This window comes from Natrix helvetica, assembly GCF_964273705.1.
Source record: "Natrix helvetica genome assembly, chromosome: 4".
NCBI classification, from domain to species: Eukaryota; Metazoa; Chordata; class Lepidosauria; order Squamata; family Natricidae; genus Natrix; species Natrix helvetica.
This window is the reverse complement of record NC_138550.1, coordinates 97,431,857-97,456,911: the sequence shown is the minus strand read 5'-3', so window position 1 is coordinate 97,456,911 and position 25,055 is coordinate 97,431,857. Positions and strand designations below refer to the sequence as shown.

Genomic DNA, 25,055 nt, shown 5'->3' with positions numbered 1-25,055 from the left:
TCACATATCCGGCACCAGCAATGTCAGGGAAGACTGGCTGAGCCGACAGACAATCGACAACTCCGAGTGGCGTCTACATCCAACTCTGTTCCGACAGATAGTGCGGCAGTTTGGGCAGCCACAAGTTGATCTGTTTGCAACTGCAGTCAATGCGCAGCTCCCGAGATTCTTCTCACGCTACCACTCGCCCCAGGTGTAGGGAATGGATGCGCTGAGGTCCAGGTGGCCCCCAGGCCTCCTGTATGCCTTCCCGCCCCTGCTGCTCATCCCACAGGTAATCACTAAGCTCCTGGCGGAGGAGGCGGATCTCATACTGGTAGCTTCGCATTGGCCCAGGAGGTCCTGGTATGTGGATCTGGTCGATCTGTCCGCACAGAAGCTGTGGAGAATTCCTCAGGAGCAGATCTCCCTCAGCCAGGGGGCCATCAGTCATCCAGAGCCCCAGTGGCTCCAACTAGTCGTATGGCACTTGAGGGGGCGCTCCTGAGGAAACAAAACCTATCCAACAAGGTCATCCAGACCATTCAAGCATCCAGAAGACCATCTACAACACGCATCTACGATGCGATCTGGACCTTGTTCTCCACTTGGTGCAAGCAGCGTGACATTGTAGACGTTTCAGCGTCCATACCTCAACTTCTGGACTTCCTTCAGAAGGGGTTGGACAAAGGCTTGGCGCCCAACAACCTCCATTGCCAGGTTGCGGCCTTGTCCACTATACTGGCTAGAGACACTCATCAATCCTTGAGTCAGCACCCTCAGGTCAGAAGCTTATTGAAGGGTGCGACCAATATTCGACCTCAGGTGATACACAGGTACCCGTCCTGGAACTTACCGTATGTTCTGCGAGCCCTGACCACCACTCCATTCGAACCTATGAGAACTGCCAGTCTTCAGCACTTGACTCTTAAAACTGCCTTCTTAGTAGCAATTACTTCTGCTAGGAGGGTATCAGAGATTGCGGCGTTCTCTGTCAGGGAGGAACTGTGTATCATCCATCATGATCGGGTCATCCTGCATCTCGACCCTTCTTTCATACCAAAAGTGAATTCTCACTTTCACAGATCTCAGGAGGTGATCCTCCCGAACTTTTGCCCCAAGCCTAAGCACCCCAAGGAACGCGCCTGGCACAAGCTGGACGTTCGACAAGCGGTCCACGTATATATAAACAGGGCTATGGACTTCAGACATTCAGAGTCATTCTTTGTGTCTTTTCAGCCTGGGTCGTTGGGTTGTAAGGTCTCATCCTCAACCATTGGGCGTTGGCTGCGGGCCTGCATCAAAATGGTTTATGAACATCAGGGCAGGACTGTGCCGGGTCGTGTGACGGAACATTCCACAAGAAGTGCCGCCACTACAGCAGCCTGGGCGACCCAAGCGTCCATCATTGACATTTGCAGAGCTGCTACATGGGCGTCCCCCACAGCTTTCATCAGAAATTATAAAACTGACACCTTTGCCTCAGCCGAAGCTTCCTTTGGAAGACGTGTTTTGCAGCAAGTTGCCTCGGCTCCGGACAATCTGGTCATGACTTCGTCCCTCCCTGGGACAAAATAGCTTGGGACTCTCCAAGCAGCGCACAGGAGAATGACCGTTGGCTTACCTGAACAGTCATTCTCTGGGTGCTGCGGGAGAGTCCAGCACCGCCCAGGGTTTATTGCAAGGTCCAGGGTTTGGCATTACGATTAGGATACCTGAAGGGCGTCCTACAGCAGACAAGACTTCGTTTTTAAACTGACCTCAATGAGGCAAAGGAGGCGCAACCAAAGAAAAATCTACTCAGTCCTAGGGCAGATAGGCTGTGTTAACCCATGCTTGGACTCTCCCGCAGCGCCCAGTGAACGACCGTTCAGGTAAGCCAACGGTCATTTTGATACCAAAAATCGCAAGAGACTCGGAGCGTTCAAGTCCTTTTTGAATTTTCCTTTTATTCAGTAGCTGACCCAAAGGCTTTAAAATGTAATCTTGTACATTATTGCAAAATCCTGTTGGAATGCCTGGTGCAAGGGAATTTATGTTTTGCATACATGTCAATGTGCTGTTACAGAAATCTAACTCTCGTTGGCCAGCATGATTTTTTTTTTGGCTGTTATTGAAAAGGAAGTATAAGTTAAATTCTGTTTTCAAATAATTAAAAATGTTAGTTTTCTGATGTTGATATCACAGCTTACATCAAACTGTCCCTGAAGAACAGCTGGGAAAATGCCTTGCTACTGCAGCAGCTTTAGTTGTCACTCTTGTTAGTCATTCTACTTTAAATCCCTCTGTCTACTTCAATCTCTGCTTTATGTAACCATCCTATTTGTATTTAGCTTGGCATTATGTGTGAAGTATTCACATTAAGATTGCAAGCTTTTTGTTTTCTCTCTTTTTTAATATCATTATGTTCATCATATGTTTTCTCCATTGACACAGCCAACTTGGGTATAAAAAAGGTACTTCATTAAAATTCAATAAAGAGGTTCAAAATTGGTCCTTAAAAATGTTGTCCATAAATGCTTATGAATAGCCTGGGTTTTAATTATATCCTTTTCACATCTATTGCAAGAATCAATAGTAGAGCTCTGTACAAAGTTGTTTATATTTCTTGACCTTCATTGTAGTTAGTATGACATTGATTCTTACTGGGAAAGGAATCATAAAGTTTCATCAAACGGCATTTAAGCTATTTATCTATATTCTTAGTGGCAACAGAGACATTTCGCTGCTCAAGTGAGATCTAAATGTCAATGAACCCATTGTTAGGTGCAGTACTTTGATACAGATATTTGGAAGAATTAAACTATTAATTTGAAAAGTTATCCTGGATTAAGACTTCTTTGGATTTATTTGCAAAGCTGAAATGTTGTGTTCGAGATGAGTTTGTAATTATTTTTCCTTGGTCAATCTGAGTATTAGCGTAAAAGAGAGAGCCCCCCTTTTGAAGTATGTCCAGTGTGTCTCTTATCAATGGAGAAGATAATTGGTTAATGTTTCCCTGGTAGTTTGCTATCTTCCTCTAGCTACGTAGTTCATTGCTCTGTTCTCTGTAATGGCCTCGTTCCAGCTGTTTGATGCACCCAACTGGGATTCGCAGGAGAGACCTTAAAAGCCCCAAGACCTCTGTTTTCATCTTTCATGCCTTTGGAGTCCACTCACAATGACCCTTATTGTTTTTGTGGGGAGATGTAAGAACAAGGTGCCAGAGACTAAGTGGGAGGTCTTGGGAGGAGCCGTGTGTTGAAATGAAGTGTGTCTGGTTGATGTTTTTGGGTGACTCCTTCTCTCTCTGCTACTGTGACTTCATGTTTCCATCTGCATCATGGCAACAGGTGTTGAGTCTAAAATGCTGTTTTCTGACCTGATGTGATTGGATTCACATAAAACATTACACCATTAAAACGATTGTATTTAACAAAGGCAGGAACAATACTTGGTTGGGGTCAAGGCAAAAATTGCATTTTGAATTAAAACAAATTAAAATTAATCGTAAGTTAATTGAAATGTTACCGTGATACAGTTACCGTGATTCCTCCCTATTTCTTTAATAATTTGCAGCCTGCATCATATAAACTTCATAATTTGGTAACCACTTTTAGAGTTGTTCTGAGTGTCATGCTCAAAGTTTGACAGGACTTATACATAGCCTGGGGATCTCTGACTGAGCCTCACTGCCATAAACCATGCATGCCCTGAATTACAGATAGATTCATATGTCATGTTAAGTCAAAGCCAACAAACCCTGTTGGGAGATGATCATCTTGGTTATCCAGAAGCAACGGTTACTTGCCTTGATTATAGGAACTTTTTAGCATCTGATTTTCCATTATGATACTAGCTCTGTTTTTACAAGGAAAGAGAATGGTAAAGAAACAGTGTTCTGTTTGGACTGATACCAATGGTGTGATTATGTACCTTTCTCATAAGTAATCGTGCTCTTTTCCTCTTCTCTAGGTGTGATGTCTGCTGCATTACCTTCCGCACACACCGGGGGTTGTTGCGGCATAATGCAGTTATTCATAAACAACTTCCAAAGGACTCAACTGGAAAGCCTTATATTCAGAACAATCCTTCAATTCCTGCCGGCTTCCATGATTTGGGCTTCACGGACTTTTCTTGTAGGAAATTTCCCCGCATTTCTCAGGTATTTATTCATTTTACCTGGCTGTTTGTGTAATACCCGTACTTCCTTTTCTATTTAATTTAGAAGAGAATTGGGAACTCAATAGTTGGCGCATCAGTCTCTTAGAATCAGTTTCAGTTGCACAAAAACTGGCTGCTGTTGACCTTTTGGATTTTGTGGATACTTCAATGCTCATGTGTTTTCTTGTGATGTCTCCTAGGTTTGGTGTGAAACAAACCTGCGGAGATGCACCAGTGATCATCATCGCTATATATGTGATATATGCAACAAGGCATTCCCCATGCTCTCAGCACTCAAGCTGCACAAAGACACCCATGCAACCGATCAGGGAAGAGAAGTGCACAACTTGCACTCAGAGGACGCAGACCTAAAAACTTACATGACATCCTTGGGGCTGCAACATACCAAAGACATTGAATCTGTCAAGCAGGAGGAGCTCATGCCAGATGATGATGTCCAAGAAATGCAGCTACGAACACTGAAATGTAACCTACCTCAGGAACCTGGAAGTGATAACCAGTTGAATCTATCCCCTCTGGAGGCTGCTTCTGTGGGAGGCCCCTTTTCAGTCCTTCCACCTACGAAAGAAAATATGAAGCTACTCTCACTACAGCCTTTCCCGAAAGGCTTCATAATCCAGCCTGACAATAGCATTGTTGTTAAACCCATTTCTGGTGAATTAGCAGATATCCAGCAGATCCTAAAGATGGCGTCCTCAGCGACTCCACAAATCAGCCTCCCACCGCTATCTAAGGCATCTCATATCCCCATCCAATCCATATTCAAACATATGCCTCCACTGAAGCCAAAGCCATTAGTAGCCCCTAGGACCGTTGTAGCAAGTTCAACACCGCCTCCATTGGTCAACACTCAGCAAGCCTCGCCAGGATGTATCAGCCCAAGCCTTCCTCCAGTACCACCAAAAATGGTCAAAACCCCAGACCAAGAGTCAACTTCAGATTCTTCCATCGCGCACAATAAATCCAGAACAAACTCCAGTCCTTCTCCCCAGGCTAAGCCAGAATCTTTGGGTCAACATGAAATGAAAACTCAGCTGGAGCAAGACAGCATCATAGAAGCCCTTCTGCCTTTGACAATGGGGACAAAAATAAAACAAGAAGTGACCGAGCGAGACTTCAAGGCCATCATGACTGGAACCGCAAACAAGAAAACCCCAGCGATGAGGAAAGTGTTGTATCCATGCCGTTTCTGTGAGCAGGTGTTCCCGTTCTCCGGAGTCTTAAGAGCTCATATCCGTTCTCACTTAGGTATCTCCCCTTATCAGTGTAACATCTGTGACTACATTGCAGCCGACAAGGCAGCACTGATCCGGCATCTGAGGACGCACAGTGGGGAGAGGCCATACATCTGCAAGATCTGCCACTACCCTTTCACGGTGAAAGCCAACTGCGAAAGGCACCTGCGCAAGAAACACCTCAAAACAACTAGAAAGGACATCGAGAAAAATATTGAGTATGTGGCCAGCAATGCAGCTGAAATGGTCGATGCTTTCTGCTCCCCAGACACCGTGTGCAAATTCTGTGGGGAGGACCTTAAACATTACCGTGCCCTCCGTGTCCACATGAGGACACATAGCAGCTGCCAGAAGAAGAAGCCATTTGAATGTAAGGAGTGCGGCACTGCCTTCTCAGCCAAGCGGAACTGCATTCATCATATCCTCAAGCAGCATTTGCACATCCAGGAGCGGGAGATCGAGAGTTATGTGCTGGCTGTGGATTGCACTCCTCCAGAAAGCCAGCCTGACCCTGTGTTACTGGAAGAAAGCACTTATCTGGATTGCAAATCTGTGTCACCTTTCCTGGAATCGCAGAATGGCTTTTTAAGGGGGGCTCCCTCTCATGCGTCGATCAAACTTGAAACTGCAAATAACTTCCCGATGGATTTTGATGAGCCTTTAGATTTCTCACAAAAGAACAAAACCCTGAATTCTGTACTGGTCAAACAAGAGAACCCGTTTGGGTCCTCTCTCTACGACAACTCCATGGAGCCCATTGATTTGTCAATTCCCAAGCCTCCAAAAAGGGACAGTGATGGTGGTAGTATGAGTGAGGATAAGAAGCAAGAGCTCCATGATAGCCACGAGGAGACACTCCAAGGCTATCTACCGTCCCCTCCAGCTAACGGCAACCTGGAAAACACAGCTCTCAGACATTCCCAACCACTGAAGGGACCACTTCATTTGACTGTCCCAATAATTTCTCCAGGCGTCTTGGGGAACTCAGTTTTGCTGAGGCCTTTGAGGCCCAAACCGCCTCTTCTCTTGCCAAAACCTCTCGCAACGAAAGAGCTGCCACCCCTTGCTTCCATTGCACAGATTATTTCATCTGTGGCTTCTGCTCCAGCTTTGCTCAAAGCAGAAGTCTCAGACTCTGTCCCCAAGGTGGCCATTGGCAGCTCTACCACCCCTGAAAAGTTAGGAAGTCCCAGTCCTAAAGCAACTCTCCTAGCCACTGCCCAGACAGATACCAACACTCCCAGTGACTTAACGAAGAGCACCAGCAGTCCAACGGGGTCCCAGAAATCCTCGACGTCTGGATCGGTGAAGAAAAGAGGCAGAAAGAAAGGCACAAAAAATAAGCCCAAAGCAAGCAGCGGCCTGGACTTGGAATCCAGCGGGGAGTTTGCCAGCATAGAGAAAATGCTGGCAACCACAGACACCAATAAATTTAGCACATTTCTACAATCGACTGCAGACTTTAAAGAAGCGGCTGATAAAAACGGAGCCAGCGAAGAAGAGAGAGAGGCTGTTGAAGACAAACTCCTGCGTGGAAAGCGAAATGCCTACTCAAACTGCATTCAGAAAATCAAGTGCCCCCACTGCCCTAGAATTTTCCCCTGGGCAAGTTCTTTGCAGAGGCACATGCTCACTCATACAGGTAAGAGAGCTCTTAAAAAATGGCCGGGGGTGGGTTAGAGAGGGGCAGGATACATTCACAGGAATCTTAGTTGAGTGACCGGGAGGGATCTAGAGGGAAAAGCATCATACATTCATTACATCCAAAAGGAAAATTGGCCAGCTTTAGTGTATTAATAAGTTTACCTTCTATTGCGCCATTTTAGGGATATCCTGTTTTTTTTTTAAAAATGGGAAATGTATGACTGCACACTATATTTGTGCACCAATAATTTAATTTGGTAAATTTATGTAGCCGTCCATAAATGACTTTGGATGGCTAAGAGTTAAAAGAAATAGAAACAAAGAGAAGCACAGCTTGGTGATGAAAAATGTACCTAACTTCAAACATTATAGAACAACAACACAACAAATAATTGAAGTGCACACAATCAACCAGATAACACACTCCCCCTCCCCACTATTTTCATGGATTAGCAGCAGTTGACCTCATGCTAGAGGGTTGACCCTTGTACTTGTAAGATCAAATCCTGATTTACAGCCCAGTTTTCTATTTTGAGCATGACAGACTATGATTTGCAGCAACCAAACAGGGTCGAGTGTATTGGGGGGTGGCAGAACTCATGGCTACAGTGCCAAACTCTACTGTGGCAACTTAAATCTCTTAACCTCTAACTACTGCTCTGAGTATAAGGATATTTTTTTTTTTGACAAGAGGCAAAACTGGAAGCTCTGCAGTGTTGGAGAAGTAGTTTTGCTATGCCCTAAATTCATTCTGTAGAATTTTCTTTTTTTAAAAAAAATGATAAGATAGGTGAGGATTGCTGACTTAATTCTCCCTTCTTGTCAACTAGAGTAGCTATAGGGTTTTGACTCTTATCCACTCCGTGTCTTAGTATCATCAGTGCGTTAGAGATAATGGGAAGTATATGCCAAGGTTATCTGGAGGATCCAGGTTGGGAAAAGCTGGGAGAGGAAAGGTTGGGTTAAATAGATTGGGAGAAAAGAAATAGCAGAAGGGAAGAGTACATCTTCTGTTTTCCTGCTGTCAGATTTGTTTCCCTTATCAGTTTTTCCATTTGTGAGGCTTAAACATTGCTTCCTCCTACATTTCAATACAGTGGAAAAAAGAAAAATATTGAGCAGCATTTGGAATAACAAGAGGGGAAAGAAGGGCACAGTGCTGCTCCTTTCTGCTCCTCCTGTCTTCATTGCCTTCATTAGAAGTTGCTTTTCATGGCTCAGGAATTCTGGGAGTTGAAGTCCACAAGTCATAAAGGGCCATCGTTCCCCACCCCTGTTCTAAAGGAATTGCTGACAAAAGTTGCATTAACTTTTCATATCTATGATGTTTGCAGAGAATTACTAAAAATACCATCCTGCTCCATGTAGAATATCTAAAATTTGCTCTCCCTCAACGACTAGACATGCTCTGATTTTGATGTATCCGATTCTTGAATTGAAAGCTATATTGAGTAAAATAAATGTCTTTCTATTGACTCTCCTTAAGCATATATGAAAGGGAGAAAGACTTACATCTACTTCCTTTTGTGTCTTTCTTTATATGGGTCTCTATTTTAATAAATGGCATCAGAGCTTTTTGTTTATTTAAACTTAGCTTCCAAGTTCTAAGATAGGGATCTTTGTTACATTTGGCTTTGGTAGAAGAAGAAAAAAATCACTATTGTAGTTAAGAATGTGTGAAAAATACACTAACTAGCTTTGTTCTTGCAAATCTGTTTGCAGTTAAGTAATGTCGTTAAATTCCCTCGATTCATATATTGCTGGCAAATGCTGTTTGTTAGCTTTATGAATATTATGCCTTTTCCCACCTATCTCCACCCCCCCCCCAATATTTATTATCTTGCCATCTTAAATACATTCCCTCACCTTATTAATTCTGAATTCAAACAATTGTTTTCTGTTTTGATATTTTAGACTGTTCATTTAGAGGCAACAAGGAACACTTGTGGATTGACTAGGCTGTTGAAGTTTGCAAATAATAAAGGGCAACAGATTGGCATTGAAGACAGTGATTAATTATTAAAATGCATTGCTCACACACAGTATTTCTCCCACCATTTTCAAGGACAGCTGCATGGGGCAGCCAAAGCAGTTGGCCTGCTTAAGCAGCCAGTATAGGTACTTGCTTTGTCTCAAATGAGGGAACCACAGGATTAGCCTCTTCGCCAATCTTGTTTCCTTTTATGGTGCTGTCATCGGGAAAGGATAGAATCTACAGGAAGGAATTAAATTTATTTGCAAGAATGGCAGGAGTTTAGTGTTGGGTAACAGCAACAGAAGAATGGTCCTAAAATATTTGTCACCAGTAGAGGCACAAAAGGTGAAATTCCAAAATTGGACTCAAGCCAAGATGATTAACGGTTCTTGACTCAAAGTAGCTGCTTGCTCCTGAATAAGATGAACCATGTTAACCAAAAGTCCTTTCCTTGAAAAATGTGGCTTCGCCATTCCTGGTGTTTGGGTTTGTTTAGAGGTTGAATAAAAAAGGTACAGTTTAATAGTCGTTGTCTTTGGGTTGCCTGCTCAGATGTTAACTTCTGCCAATTTAGTCTTTACCATTGAACTCAGAGTAAACCCAGATCATTTTAAAAAACGTAATTACTGAATAATCTCTTCAAAGAGATTATTGTTAATTTAGTTCATTGTTTTGGACTGTATTGTCTAGAACCTGTTGGCTGGCTTAGTCACTTTAAAAAAAACCCCATAGTTCAAACTTCCATGTGCATTATAAGGGCTAAGTATTAGTAGACTTTCTTAGAGCATGAAACACCCTCTGGGATGCAGTGTAATGATGGAAGGCGAATAAGAACCTTTTATTGTTCATGGGTGAAGCTATTTGTTGTAACCTTATGAGTATCCATTTAGATTGTGATGAGATATACATTTGATAAATATGGACACTATTGCTCATAATAGGTGTAGAATGCATAAAGGTAGGTGTTGAGCATTTGGAAAGAATCTGAATTGAATTGATTGAACGGAAATATATTCTATACATTAGATGTTACTATAACATGCTGAATCCATTACTCTATTAGTTAGGAGAACTTGGATATTGCAATGCTTGGCAAGCTATTCCCTAGTGAATTCATTCAGCTGGGTCAATGCTGAAATAACAGGCTTAAGAACAGAATGAATTCCTCTTCTTGGCTTTGCAAATAATCCCTCCTACAGTTCCATATGAATATTTGCTTTGTGTGAGTTTCCCTCCTTTTCAGAAGCCCTGCCCCTCAAAAAATAACCACAACAACAATAACCAGGTATATATTCAATATTCATGCCAAAGGCCCAGAACATTCAAAAGAGTGTTTGTTTAATGAAGAGAAGGGGCTGGCCATACTAGAAGTGGTATTCAGAAGGTTCTGACCAGTTCTGGAGAACCAGTAGCGGAAATTTTGAGTAGTTCAGAGAACCGTTAAATACCACCTCTGACTGGCCTCGCCCCCATCTATTCTCTGCCTCCTGAGTCCCAGCTGATTAGGAGGAGATGGGGATTTTGCAGTATCCTTCCCTTGGAGTGGGGAGGGAATGGAAATTATACAGTATCCTTCCCCTGCCACGCCAACCAAATCATGCCTCCCCACCAAGCCATGCCCACAGAACCGGTAGTAAAACAATTTGAATCCCACCACTGGTCCACACTACATACCAACCAAATCTTGATAATATGTCTAGTTGATGAATGAATATATTTACATCATTCCTTTGGTAACTTCAATATTAACTGCTACTCACTGAAGCTGGGACTTCCTGCTATTAGAACAAAACACATGACTTTCCCTCCATCATTTTAGTTTCATTGTTTCCGACCTCTTCTTATTTGTTTCTATTTTTTCTTGTAATGTTGGTGTAATGATGAATAAACCAGAGCAAGCCCTCCATGTCTACCACACAGCCTGGATTATCCTTAAATATCTGCCATTGTGACTCCACTGTGGTTATGATCACTTATTTCTCAGTGTTGATTCATTTGCTTGTGCAGCAGAATGGGGCAGGGAGGAAGAAAATGACAAATTCAAACTTGGAAAACATTCCTAAAATCTCACACTGCAATGAGAAGATTCCCACAGTAGCTCTCGCTCCAGTATCAAGATTTTTGGGTGTGTGTGTGTGTTTTTTCTTCTTAAAGGAAAAAGCTGCTAAGCAGAAAATAAAAAGGGTTTGGTCCTGGTTCACACTTAGCACTTTCGAATTGTTCAAAACCAGTTCCTTTAATTGCCAAGGGAAGATTATGAGAGTTTAAGGCCACCATGTTTAGAGACCAACCAGAGCCTTTTGGGTTCAGTGTGTCAAAAATTCAGAAAACGCCTAACTTGATTTTCCTGGCGTGTCATTTCCCCCCCCCCAACAAAACAAACAATTCTTTATTTCTCTCCCCCACCCCCACTCCCAATCTACGCCACCATGAACAGCAGCAGTTGGTGGTGGTAGCCCTGAGGCTGGATCTAAACTCAAGGACCAGGCCTCAGTTTCAGCCCTACCACCACTAATGCCACTCAAGAAGCCATCCAGTACTGTTCTCCAAGGCGTGATTACGACCGTCACCTAATACTCCTCTGGATGTTCCATATGCTGCTTATTTTCAAGTGGTGTTCAGGCCTGTTACAGTCTCCCAAAAGCTGCTCTGGGTCACACAAAACCTTCATTCTTGAAGCAGCTTTGGGGAAGAAAGAAAAATTGCACAATCCACACCCCATTCTCGTGCCATTTTTGGAGGATTCAAAGGCCATGTAATAGCACGGCCTCCTCGCACAAGGTTCCAGAGGTCGCACAAAAAGTACACCTCATTCTTACGTGGCCTCTGCAACCTTCAGAAAATTGCAGAAGAATGGGGCATACTTTTGAGAATAATTGTTGGGTAGGTGAATGCGGGCACAAGTTTGTCATAATTGGCTTAATGCATTATTATTTAATACAGATCCTACCGAGACTTTTATTTGGGCCTGTTGCGCAATATGATAACATGATTTTTTTTTTTAACAGGGAGATTAAATAACGTAGTATTTATTTTCTGAAATTATCAGTTCCCGGAGGCTTATGTGTGTTATCTCAAACAAAATGTCCATTAATGTACTGTGAAAATTCCTATTACCCGTGTAGTGATTAGGAAGACTCTTGAGAGATTGTAATGGTTGAAATCCACCTGAAAAATGCATTTTGGCCCTCTCTGATTCATTCCTGCTTTCTGTTTTGTGATATTCCACTATTCTCTTTTTCCTACCTCATGTTCTTTTGGGATTTCAAGATGATTAGCGGCTACCTTTATGCATGGTTGAATGGCATGACTAGTTGTATGTTTTTTTACTTATGAAGCCCAGCTGGCATTGCAAATTGTATTTTGATGACTTGACTAGGAGAGAATTTTGTTCTGTCCTCTAATGTTTGTTTTTATAGCTGTGTGTGAATTGATGGAAGCTGCATGCAACTATGAGGAATTGTGGCCTTCCTTAGGCAGCTAGCTTTTAAGCCTTTTACGTGCTGTAGAGATGGCCAGAGGTAGTAACAATTCTGATAGTTAACTTTCCTGAAGCATCTTGTTTCTCCATGCCATATCTTTTCTCTATCACATACATTATCTCTTTGGAATTTTACTTTATGACATGAATTAATCATGTGTTTCCATCACCTTGTCTGTAATTTTGTCATGAACGTTCTTTTTCTTGAGCTCAGAACTCATTTCCTGCAGAGGCTTATTTGATATCATGGGGTGTTCTAATTAGACACATAGCACCATGGAACTTATATTGGGGAATTAAATAAACGTGTGAAATGAAATTCCCTTTAAGTAACTGATGGATGAGTTTGGCTGAGTTTAAATGCTAAAGGAAAGTTGCAAGCCAGTTCTACAGTTGCCATTCCTTTTATCAAGCCCATGATCTTGTAGATCAGTTCTAAATGGGCCATTGAAGCTATGATCATTTGCCGCCAATCATATATTTCCTTCTGGATTTGTGTGGTGTCATAGGAACAATTGATTACAGAATATTCCACTGATACCAAACATCTCAAAATAGTTATTTGTTATTAAGCCCATATGATTTTTCAGGCGATTATATTGGAGAACTCTCAGAGTTTTGGGGTTTCAGAGTCAATCTACCATTCTTAGGTTATTTTATGTATGGTTATTCTGGAATCCTGAGCATGCTACTTGGGAAGTAAATTGCTTCAAATTTATTAGGGGCCTTTAAAAAAAAAGATTTAGGACCGAGCTGAGTCAAAGTTGTTCAAATTAAGTTGAAGGGATAGGAAAACACAAGGAGCTCCTCTGATACATTAGAAAAAAAAAGATAAATATGTTTTTTTTCCCTGCTTCATTCAGGTCAGAAGCCCTTCCCTTGTCAAAAATGTGATGCCTTCTTTTCTACCAAATCTAACTGTGAACGCCACCTCTTACGCAAACATGGAGTTGCCAACTACGGCCTGAGAAGAAACGGGCTTATCCCCCAGTCTAAAGAAAGTGATGCTGGAGCTCATGATAGCACAGGTAGCTTTTTTAGGTTGTTCCAGAATTTAAAGATAAGTTGTGTTCCTTTTTTGCTTTGGGCCGTTAGAGGAATCAGTGAGGCTTTAGAAGACTTTTCAGGACCTCAGGAATTCAATTAGATGTCCCAGAGGTGCTTTTATCAGGAGGCAACTGTTTTTTCTTTGGAGACATTTCGCTTCTCATCCAAGAAGTTTCTTGAGCTCTGACTGAATGGTGGCGAATGGAAGGATTCCCCACCATCCAGGAAGCGCTGAAGTAGTTTATTGGATGAGAAGCGAAACGTCTTCAAAAAACAACAACAGAAAGTCCAGTTGCCTCTTGAAAAAAGCCCCTTTGGGACAACCATGACCTGGATGACTGAGAATCTCCATAAACAAATTCAATTAGATGTTAACACCTTGACCAACTTAAGTCTGCTGTGGGGGTTCCCTCCCCCCATTCAGGAGAGGTGGGAACATTACAAGTCTCACAGACAGGCAAGAGGGTTCTATGTCAAATCTTGCTCTTTCTAATCTTACCCTAACTTTTGTTTTAGATGAAGTTCTGAGATGAAAAATAATATTTACCCAGCAGACATCAAGGGACAGAAAAACGTTCAACATTCTTGCCTGCCCAGTGCTGGGATTTCAGTGGCTCATCTGTTTAGCATAGGAAATCGCAAGTTTTGAATTCTGTGATGCATAGGTTGTGTTGCTGCAATGTTTAATTTGGCCTTGAGAGGAATTTGTATTCGGCAAAGAACAAGGAGATAGGGGACCAACATAGTTGTCATTGGTTCTAGATTATCCACGTGATTAGATTAGGTTATCAAAGCAGACATGCCTTTTAGTAGTTTACAAATTTTAAATTGTGATAAGATTTGTTACAGCATATATGTACCATAATGAGGAATTACTTAGTGTTTTCTAAATGTTTCGGAGCCCATTCATCCTAGAAATTTAATTAGAATTGCAATTTACAATGATGTGAACCCTAAAAGAAAAAGGAAAAATAGAAGGTGTGGAAAAGAAAAAAAAAATCTTTAAAACCTTGTCATTTCAATGCTGATCAGCAAATGTCCATTAAGTGTTAGATGAAATAACAATTTTCTATTTTAACCTTGATCAAATAAACCAATTTTATATTCTTTTCTTTTCCTTCTAACAATCTTTACCATCAAATAATGGCCTAAAACTTGATTTCTTATCATTTTTCCTTTCTCACAAAATTCTTCAAAGTTTTAACAAGCCTCTTTTGTAAATCCAGTGAAAGAAAATTATCCGTGTCACTCTCTTCATTTGTTATTTGTACACTCTTAATTATTAAAATATCAACCGGTTTCTTTTCTATGTCTGGTATAACATCTTTTTCTATGTCATTATTGTAGCTAGTCATTTTTGAATGCACTTTAAAATCAGTCTCAATTATGTCAGGTAATATTTGTTCTCCTCCATAGCAGCTTGAATACATAGTCTACCTATGACGCAGATGTTCTTCACTTCTGAGTACATTGTTCAAAAATCCCTTCATTATGTCCAATGTTAAAATATTTTGCTTCACTCTGTGTTAGTAAGTTGAGTTTTAATGTTCTTTTCCTTTAATAGTAATCTTTAATTGCTTCTCATTTTCTATGATGTCTAATTTTTAAAATTGGATCTTATTGTTTTAAGAATTCAAAACAAAAACATTTTTCCAAAAAAAGAATTCCTTATAATTAATTGAAAAATCTTATTTCAAAATTACCTTCACCCTTTATAAAGATGGGTTTTGCAACGTTCTAAAATTGAAATTTTAATCACCCCTGCGTTGTTTATCCAGATTTTTAAAAAGTCCTTAAACTTGTATATAAAAGTTATTTCCCTAAGGATTTAAGGAACCTCACACAGTACTGTAAAATCCTTTGATCCAAAAGTTCTGAATATCTGAAAAGCAGTTAAAAAGCAATTTTCAAAACAGATCAGAAAGGGAAGAATGCGAACCTAGTATCCTTTTAAAGATGCCACCAGTGGTTTGGGCAAGAGAGATTATTCCCTTATCAGCCAGAGCTCTAACCCTGCTGGAGACACCTGTCTTGCAGTCTCCCCATGAGGAGAAACTGTGTGAAGCATTTTTGGGCAATCCCCAAGTTCCCTGCTTGTCCGTAAAGTATTACAAAAAGCCGGTCTGCTCACTGGCTCTTTATTCCATTGCATCTTCGGACCCATTTTAAGTTTGCCATTTTTCTTCCCTGGCATTCCAGATCTCCATCATGCTAAGTAAGAGAGCTTTCCGCTAAAGATAATACATGATGAGAAATCCTATGTTTGTATTATTAAGAAGATGTTTTGGCTTTTGTAACATTATCAGTTATTATTATTGTAACGGTATATAATTTTGAGAAAATTATCTGGATTAAAGCTACTATTGATTTTTGGGAACTATAGCTTAGTATCATTAACTAGTTATTTTTATTCGATTTGGTTTGTTGAGTGGTAGAATAAAATTAGAAAGCTGACTGGGAATCTGGATAGTTTTTGGAGTATTTGGTGCAGTCACCGCTCACTCAGTTTAGTGAGAGAGAGAGAGTTGTCAGGATTCTTGTGAAGAGAAGTAGCTATAGCATGCCACGGTTTCCTGTAAGAACAGCATAAATGGAAATAATAAATAAGAATAAATTGACAGAAAAATTGAAAATTTCATAACTTAATAATAAAAAATGTAAATTTACCGTTTTTTTTTTTATTCCTTTGAATTGTGGTTGTTTATGCTTCAGCTATCTGTACAGGTAGTCCTAGCTGAAAAAGTGACTTATGACAGTTTTTCACACTTACGACATGCATCCCCATGGTCATCTGATCAACATTCAGAGGCTTGGAAACTGAGTCATATTTATGATGATTGTCAGCTTTTGTGACCTTCAGAGAAGCAAAGTAACGGGGAAGCCAAATTCACTTAACAATCAGGTTACTCACTTTACAACTGCAGGGATTCACTTGACATCGGTGTCAAGGAAGGTCGTAAAATGGGACAAAAATCACTTAGCAACTGATTCACTTAGCAACAGAAATGTTGGGATCATTGGTGCTTGTAAGTCAAGGATATCTGTCTGGAGTTCAGTGGATGCACATCAGTGGTGGGATTCACTTACCTTCCCTGCTGGTGCTCAAATGTGAGCTTACACATGCTGCAACTGCGCATGCACAGTGCTTGTGCATTATGTTGGGGCGAGTGGGCAGAGCCTCCCACAGCCGACGCTACCAGTTCACACTGATGTACATGTAAGAACTATGCTGAAGACAGGAGGAGAGACCTTTTTCCAGTAGAGTGGAGGGAGGGGTCACAGCAGGGTTAACACAGCCTGATTGGTCCATTTGACTGAGAGAAAACTTCTTAACCTTCGCCTTCTCCCGTTGGTTCCCAGTTTCCTCTCAGTCAAGGTCCAAGACACAGGTTTGGTTCCTAGTAGTAGAGTTTTAGTGGGTTTTATTAGTCAGTGTTAGTGTTGTTGGCACCTTGAATTTGGAGTTTTTTATTTAAAAAATTTTTTTCTAATGGTCCGCCTTGCAGGGCTGTTGTTCGACTGTCCTCAGGAGGCTGAGATAGTCAGTGGGGGGGGCGCTTCCTCCCCCTCTCTTAAGGGATCGCTCCGGACTGGTGCCTGGGGTCTCGGGTGTGCCGGGCGATCCTACGTGCTTTAATTTGTCTTCTTAAAACTTTCCGGTGAGGCTCGCAGCGCGCTGGGGCTTTTCGGCGCGAAAGCGGCTTTTCGGCTTCTAATTTGAACCGCTAGCTTCCCGGGCCGGTTACAGCCCACGGCAGCAGCGCGGAATCGTTTTTCTTGGTGTTGGAAGGCTCCTAGGGGCTTAGGAGCTCAGCGGTGATTTAGAGAGCGTTTTGGGAAAGGCGAGCTTGCAGCTGCAGGCATTGGCAATTAAGGGCGAGGGAGCGGCCATTTTTAGGCGCGCTTTTGAAAGCACCGCCCAAAAGAAGCCGGCGGCCATTTTGAGTCACGTGTTTGGGGCTTGCAACACGGAGAGGCTGTGAAAAACGTGGCTGTGCTGTTTGCAACTTTACCGGAGGCCCGGAGCAGGCGATTCTCACCAGCTGAAGGGCAATTCCTACCAAAAACCTCGTTTTGGAGCACGTGAGTGGGGATGGCAGATAGAACTGAGTCCCAGCAGGCCGCGCCAGCTCAGGCAGGCGAAGATCAGGTTGAGCCCACTCCCCCAGTTAGGCCTCGGGTTTCTAGGCCTTCAGCTGAGGACAGGCCTTCGAGAGCTCTGCAAAGGGATGAGCTCAGGCGATCCAGGGCCATTGAGAAGGTCATTGAAAGGGCTGAGAAGAGACAGGCCAGGGATCCTAGGCCCAGATCCAGATCCCCACACGTGGCGGCTTCATGCCCTCCCCCACCGGTGGCTAGGGGGTTCAGCCCTTCCTCTTCCTCTTCCTCTGCTTCCCCATGCAGATCTGATAGGAGTCAGGAGCGGGGGGCGCCTCGCTCTCCTTCTGCTTTCCCGGGGATTAGGGAAGAAGATAGGGGGGATCCATTGGAAGGTACCTCTGCAGGTCCAGTTAGGGGTAGGAGATCCAGCAGGGCCTATGTGGCACCAGACTATGATTCAGAAGGAGATGAGGAGGATCTCGAAAACCTCCCTGAGAATCTCAAAAGGCTTATTTCTGCAGCCATTTCTAGGGGCATTTCCCAAAGGGACAGACCTTACCACCACAGTCGAGTTACTCCCTTTAGTAGGTCCAGATCTAGGGCTTCTTCGCCTTCCCTCATGAGTGAGGTCTCCTCTAGGGGGGAGGCACGGAGGGACGATTGGGGGTTCTCTGAGGAGGAGGATGCGGCTCCTGAGCCGCCTCGCTCTTCCAATCTTTTCCTCCAGGCCATGTTCAAACCATTGCTTAAGAAGGCTAGGAGGACCACCAAGGTGGGCACGGGGGACCCCACGGTCCCACCGCCCACGGATCCGGACATGGTCATGTTCTCAGCGACGGCCACCAATAAGGAGGAGATTCCTGCCCCTCCTCTTTTCTTAGAGGTAGCTACTAGCCAATGGGCCCGTCCTTCTAACTTTTCCCCACCTGGCAGCAACGACCGTCGCGCCTACAACATGGAAAAGTCTTTTGTGCAAGCTATTCAGCTTCCAGTTATAGATCAGCCCATAGCAGCTTTAGTCTCCTCCTCTCCAGTAGTTTCGGGGGACGCGGCTGACAAACTTAAGGCAGAGGACAAGAGGGCGGAGCTCACTTTACGTAAAAATTTTAAAGCCTCAGCATGGGCGGTGCGGGCAGCGGCTGCTGCCTCGTACTTTAACCGTACTACGGTCATGTGGCTCCGCCGGCTCCAGGAGCGCATTCCGATCCAGGAGGAGCGCGCACACCAGGATTTGGCTAAAATAATGGCAGCGTGTCAGTATTCGGCTGATGCGACCCTAGACGCAGTTAGATTTGGTTCAAGTGCTTTGGCCACCTCTGTGGCCTCTCGTAGACTTTTGTGGCTCAGGAACTGGCAGATGGACTATAAAGCCAAGTGGGACCTAGTAGCTGCCCCTTTTGAGGGTCCAAATTTGTTCGGGGCTTCCTTAGACCCGATTTTGGTGGAAAACAAAGATAAAAAGAAAGTTATGCCTACATCCACCAAGAAGGCGGAGTCCCGTAGTCATCCCTATCGCAGGCCCCAGTTCAAGTCTTATGACAGGGATCAGGACCAGCGATACCAATCATACAGGCAGGACAGGTCATTTCATAGACAGAGTTTTCAGGACCGTTCTAGATATCAGCCGCAGTCCAAGCGGCCCTTTCGTGGGGGGGGCGGCCGCCCCTTCCGCAGAGGGAAATGACTCGAACCCGAGTCATCCCATCGGAGGCCGCCTGGCACTGTATGCGGACGAGTGGGATCGGATCACGTCAGACGGTTGGGTCAGGGCGACCGTTCGCCACGGCCTAAGGTTAGAATTCCTCTCCAAACCCCCAAGTTTTTTCAAAGTTTTTCCCCCGGCTCGGGACCCGAAGCGGCGTCGTCTCATGGACCTCGCGGTCGCCCATCTTCTAGAAATCAGGGCAGTGGAGGTCGTTCCGGAGCCGGAGAGGGGTCTGGGCTACTACTCCCATCTGTTCGTAGTTCCAAAATCCTCGGGGGGTTGGAGGGCAATCCTCAACCTGAAACGCCTAAACCGCTACCTAGTATACAGGCGGTTCAAGATGGCGTCCCTGAAATCCATTCTGCAGGGCATTCGGAAGGGGGATTACATGGCTTCAGTAGATTTGACGGAGGCCTACCTCCACGTCCCCATCCTTCAGTCTCACCGGTGTTATCTCAGGTTCTCTCACCGGGGCAGGCATTACCAGTACCGGGCTCTCCCGTTTGGTCTGGCCTCAGCTCCGCGGACGTTCACCAAGGTCCTGGCAGCACTGGCGGCTTATCTGCGTTCCATTCCGGTGAGACTTCAGTGCTACTTGGACGACGTCCTCGTTCAGGCAGGGTCCCTCCCCAGGGCCAAGTCGGATCTTCGGCTGACGATCCGTTGGCTTCAGGCGTTGGGGTTTTCAGTGAACTTTCCCAAGAGCCACCTGTCCCCATCCAGGCAGATTCTACACCTAGGGACAGTGATAGACTCCGAGTCAGGGAGGGTCCGCCTGTCTCCAGAGCGCTTGTCCAGCCTTCGCCAGCTGGTCTCCTCTGTACAAAAAAGACGGTCTGTTTCCATCCTGACCTTGTCTCAACTTCTGGGGAAGATGGTCTCTTGCATAGGGATAGTGCCCTGGGCCCGGCTCCACCTGCGACCTCTCCAGTGGGCCTTGATCCCGGTCCAGAGAAGGATGATGAGCAACTCCTTGCGTCCAGTTCCTCTACCGGTGGAGGTGAGACTCTCGTTTCGGTGGTGGTTGTCCCCAGCGCTGCAACAGGGGGCTTGTTTTTGGGAGCCCGAGAGAGTCACAGTGACGACGGATGCCAGCCTCTTCGGCTGGGGGGCCGTGATGGACTCCGACATGACCCAGGGACGTTGGTCTGCCTCGGATCTCCGCCACAACATCAATTGGCTGGAGCTAAAAGCCGCGCGGCTTGCCCTAAGGACTTTTCGTCATCACCTGCGGGGGCGCCATGTCCTCCTGCTTACGGACAATGTGGCGACGAAGGCCCATGTCAATCGCCAGGGGGGCACCCACTCACGTTCTCTCTGGCGAGAGGCGCAGTCGTTGGGCTTGTGGGCGGAGAGACACTTGGCCTCCATAGTGGCGGAGCACATCTCAGGAGTGTCCAATCTTCAGGCGGATTGGCTGAGTCGCACAACCCTAGACGATGGCGAGTGGCAACTGGGCCCGGAGTTGTTTCGGAAGATATGCAGCAGGTTCGGCACACCTCGGGTGGATCTGTTCGCCTCCCCCGACAACGCTCAGCTGCCCCGGTTCTTTACCCGGTTCCAGTCCCCGTCGGCGGAAGGAGCGGATGCTCTCAGGAGCCGATGGCCCCCGGGTCTCCTTTATGCCTTTCCTCCCCTTCCCCTCGTTCCCCGTACGATAGGGAAGATAGTCACAGAGAGGGCTCTCGTTATTCTGTTAGCACCATACTGGCCGAGGAGACCCTGGTTCGCGGACCTGGTCCAGCTGTCGGTAGCAGACCCCTGGAGGATTCCCCCGGGGGAGGTCGTTCTGAGTCAGGGGGCTTTACATCACCCAGGGCCTCAGTGGCTCCATCTGACCGCCTGGCTCTTGAACGGAGGATCCTGGGGGGGCAGAGACTTTCGTCAGGAGTCATAGCCACCTTAGAGGCGTCTAGGAGGCCGTCCACGGTTAGAATTTACAATGCCACATGGAAAGCGTTTGCGAAGTGGTGCATCCCTTTGGGGTTGGATCCTTCTAGGGCTACCGTCCCAAACGTGTTGGAGTTCCTCCAGAAGGGGTTGGAGGATGGCTTGTCGCATAATACGCTCCGGCGGCAAGTGGCGGCTTTGGCCACCATTCTGGGGGGGGAGGGTTCCCCCGTCCTTTCCCGGTCTCCACTGATTAAGCGTTTTCTGAAGGGGGCGGCTAACATCCGCCCGCCTCCGGTTCATAGGTTTCCAACCTGGGATCTGACCCTGGTTCTCCAGGCTCTGACGAGCTCCCCGTTCGAACCACTTAGGACGGTACACATGCGTCTGCTTACCCTTAAGGTGGTGTTTTTAGTGGCCATTACATCGGCCAGGCGCATTTCAGAGTTGGGGGCCCTTTCTTCACGCAGTGACCTGTGTGTAATACACCAGGACAGGGTGGTCCTTCGCTTGGATCCTTCGTTCATTCCGAAGGTGAATTCACAGTTTCACAGGGCCCAGGAGGTCGTGCTCCCGAATTTTTGTCCCAATCCCTCGAGAGAGCGGGAGTTGGTGTGGCATAAGCTGGACGTTCGCCGGGCTGTTCGCATTTACCTAAAGCGAACTGAGGGCATTAGGAGGACGGAAGCGTTATTTGTTTCCTTTCGTCCGGGCTCGTTAGGATGTAAGGTGTCTTCTTCCACCATCGGACGATGGATTAGGTTGGCCATAGTTGAGGCTTACGGGGCTTCTGGGAAGACTCCCCCATCGGGGATCACTGCGCACTCCACCCGCAGTGCGGCTACTTCGGCGGCTTGGGCCACCAGGGCACCTTTCGAGGATATTTGTAGGGCGGCGGCCTGGGCTTCCCCCACACCTTTTATTAGGCACTATCGTTTGGATACTTATGCCTCGGCTGAGGCATCCTTTGGCCGGAGGGTCCTTCAGAGGGTGGTGGCCGATTCTTCACCTGGGACCCAGTCGGCCCGCCCGGGGACGTAGCGTGGGTATGTCCCTGCTGTGACCCCTCCCTCCACTCTACTGGAAAAAGAACGTTGGTCTTACCTGAACGTTTTTTTCTGGAGTAGTGGAGGGAGGGGTCACATTTCCCGCCCTAGTTAGTTAGTTAGACAGGGTCCGGGAGGTGTAGAATCGGGAGGCCCCGGGGGGGCTTGTTCTTGTTTGTGTTTGAATTGCAGTTGCTGGCCGTGACATCGCGGAAACTGGGAACCAACGGGAGAAGGCGAAGGTTAAGAAGTTTTCTCTCAGTCAAATGGACCAATCAGGCTGTGTTAACCCTGCTGTGACCCCTCCCTCCACTACTCCAGAAAAAAACGTTCAGGTAAGACCAACGTTCTTTTCCCATTATTAGAACAAAAGAAACTATCTTCTGAATGTGATGTTTGCAGGTGCCTGCTTTTAGCTGCTACCCATGCTCTTGCTCCCAGCATCTCAGGTTGGAGAATTTAGGAATCTGTGTCCAGTTCTAACCATGGATGTTTAATTTTGAGGACTTTTTCTCTCCACAAGTGAATGCATAAGCTAGAGTAAATGGACTGTGTCTCTGCCATAGAGGGGAGGCAACGCCTACCTATCAAGGGGTAAATTTAGGCACATCACTGAAAATTATTTAAGATAAGTTTAAACAGCATTTGATATAAATCCTTTCGTTTGTATGAAAGTGATCTTACCAAAGTGTTCCATCTAGTGGAAGCTATTTAAGATTGGAACATATATATATAATTTACTATTGAGAGAAATTAGAAATGACAGTAGATGAAGGAGGTGCAAACTTCAACATTTTAGGCTTGCTATTTGTTTGAGTTGTGTATAAACTACAGTAAGGTGCCACATTTAGATAGTTGCAAATTCAGATAGGCAGTGTTTTGCCAGCGTTGTGAGGCCATGGACAGCTCACAAATTAAAACTCATACCAGAACTAAACTCATAAGTCTCTTTAGATAAAATCTATTCCCACTTCCTCCACCAAACATTCTTTGTCACCATCCTCAATTAGGGAGGATCAAATGGTTTTGGATGCTGCTATTGTTAGATAATTGGGAATTAGACATACAATTTACTGCAAATCACCCCGAGATCTAATAGTAGATCCTGGATTAATTTCTGCCTACAGTTGGTATGCTGGGCTTCTTAGTTTACAAATAAAGTTATGAGCCAACAAAAGGGAATCAATAAATAACTTGAGAAATGCATGTATTAAAGACCTGCTCACACCCCCTCCCCACCCCTTTTCCCCTCCCCAGCACAGCAGCTTCTTTCTTCTTAGCTATTCACTTAGCTCTTATCTTATGCTTTCTGATGATGATAGTTTGCATTATTTGCACATCTTAAATAGTGCAGTCAGGAGCATGTGTCATTAGATCTTCACATTCTTGAGTCAGATTTAACAAGTTAGTGGTCTTTCAGGTCCTGCTTGCTGCTGATTTCTCCCTGTTTGCTGACAGAACGAAAAGGAGTCCTTTAGGTGCCACAGCTTATAACTTAAGCCTTTGAAAGCTGGTATGTATGCCTTATATAACAGGCGGTTATGCAAATCATAAAACGTGCAGGCATTTCAGTTAAGGCCTGTATGTTGTGCTTGAGAATCTCCACTCGGTTCGAAACTTGGCCTTTACAGTTTTAAATAATGAATTGCTGTTTCCACCCCACCCAAGAACAGTTACCTGTCGGAAGAACAGGGTTTAAACCCGGTTTCCCAGTCCGACAGAATTTCTATAATGCCATCTATTCTTTTGACTAATAGCAGTATTTCATGTGACTCTCTGTGCTTACTGAAGTGAGGACAACACAATGGGCCTGTATTTATAAGGTCTCTGTGAAAGATCAGGGAGGGGTTTTGCTCAAGTCATCGTAAAAAAGAAAAGAAAAAGGTAAACGGGCTAAAGTGCACATGATTATGAAGGGAGGAGTATTAAGGAGTCTAGCTGCAGATTTATGAGGTCAGCAGTCCATGGCAACCTGCAAAATGCTTAGAACATACAAAAGATAATTGGATTAGGAAGATACCTTAAAGTATGGTGACTGTATAATGTTTAATCGTGCCATACTATTGTGGGTGTAGGTTACAGCTCCCAGGAAATAGTTCACTGAAGTTGTCATTTCCCACATGCAAATTTGGTACAATATGTATGTTTTGATTCTGCTAACCCAAGCAATCATGGATGTGGGATTTTTCCCATGAAAAGATAAGTAAAATATGGCTCTGGGAGTAGTTGGGCAGCGGAGAAGGCAGATGTGCTTTCTTTCTGTTTGGTCTTACTCAGTTGTCTGGGGCCAAGAATGGATTTCTTGGATTTGTCTTTTTAACTAGAAGCCCCAAATCTATGAACTGGAATCAGTAGTGCAAAGCGGGGGGGGGGGGGGGGGGAGGAGCTCTGAGCGCCCTTAAATAATAAACCTTGGTGCCAAAATTTCATATCTGATTAGCCAAACTTTATTTGTTTCAACATTCTAATTAAGGTAGAAGTTATTGCTCTTAATGATACATAGTTGTACATTACTGAAAATCACTCAGATCTGCTCAGATAGACCTCAGCCTGTTTTCTGTCTACCAGTCTGGCTGAAACTCTGTAAAATCAAAACATCTGTAATCTCAAAACATCTGAAATGAGGGAGGAATTAAGGAAATCTGGAAAATGTTATTCATAAATTGAGAAATAATAGAATCCATATCTGAAATATAATATTAAAATCACACTTTAATGGGGAGACAAATGGGAGTAAGGGCTTCAACGTCTTAGTAAACAAATCTAGTATTTAAAATCTCATTTATTA

At 44.6% G+C, this 25,055-nt stretch overlaps 1 protein-coding gene across 14 annotated transcripts in view; it reads left to right on the top strand.

Annotated features, from left to right (window-relative positions):
• RREB1 (ras responsive element binding protein 1) overlaps nucleotides 1-25,055 on the top strand; it is a 190,858-nt gene that overhangs the window by 152,042 nt on the left and 13,761 nt on the right. For 13 of the 14 annotated variants that reach the window (XM_081951887.1, XM_081951886.1, XM_081951888.1 and 10 more), the window contains 3 exons: nucleotides 3,934-4,123; nucleotides 4,323-7,020; nucleotides 13,342-13,506. In XM_081951887.1, the coding sequence (XP_081808013.1) occupies nucleotides 3,934-4,123; nucleotides 4,323-7,020; nucleotides 13,342-13,506 (3,053 nt within the window). The remainder of the gene's footprint in view (nucleotides 1-3,933; nucleotides 4,124-4,322; nucleotides 7,021-13,341; nucleotides 13,507-25,055) is intronic. The other variant, XM_081951885.1, reaches the window with a different exon arrangement.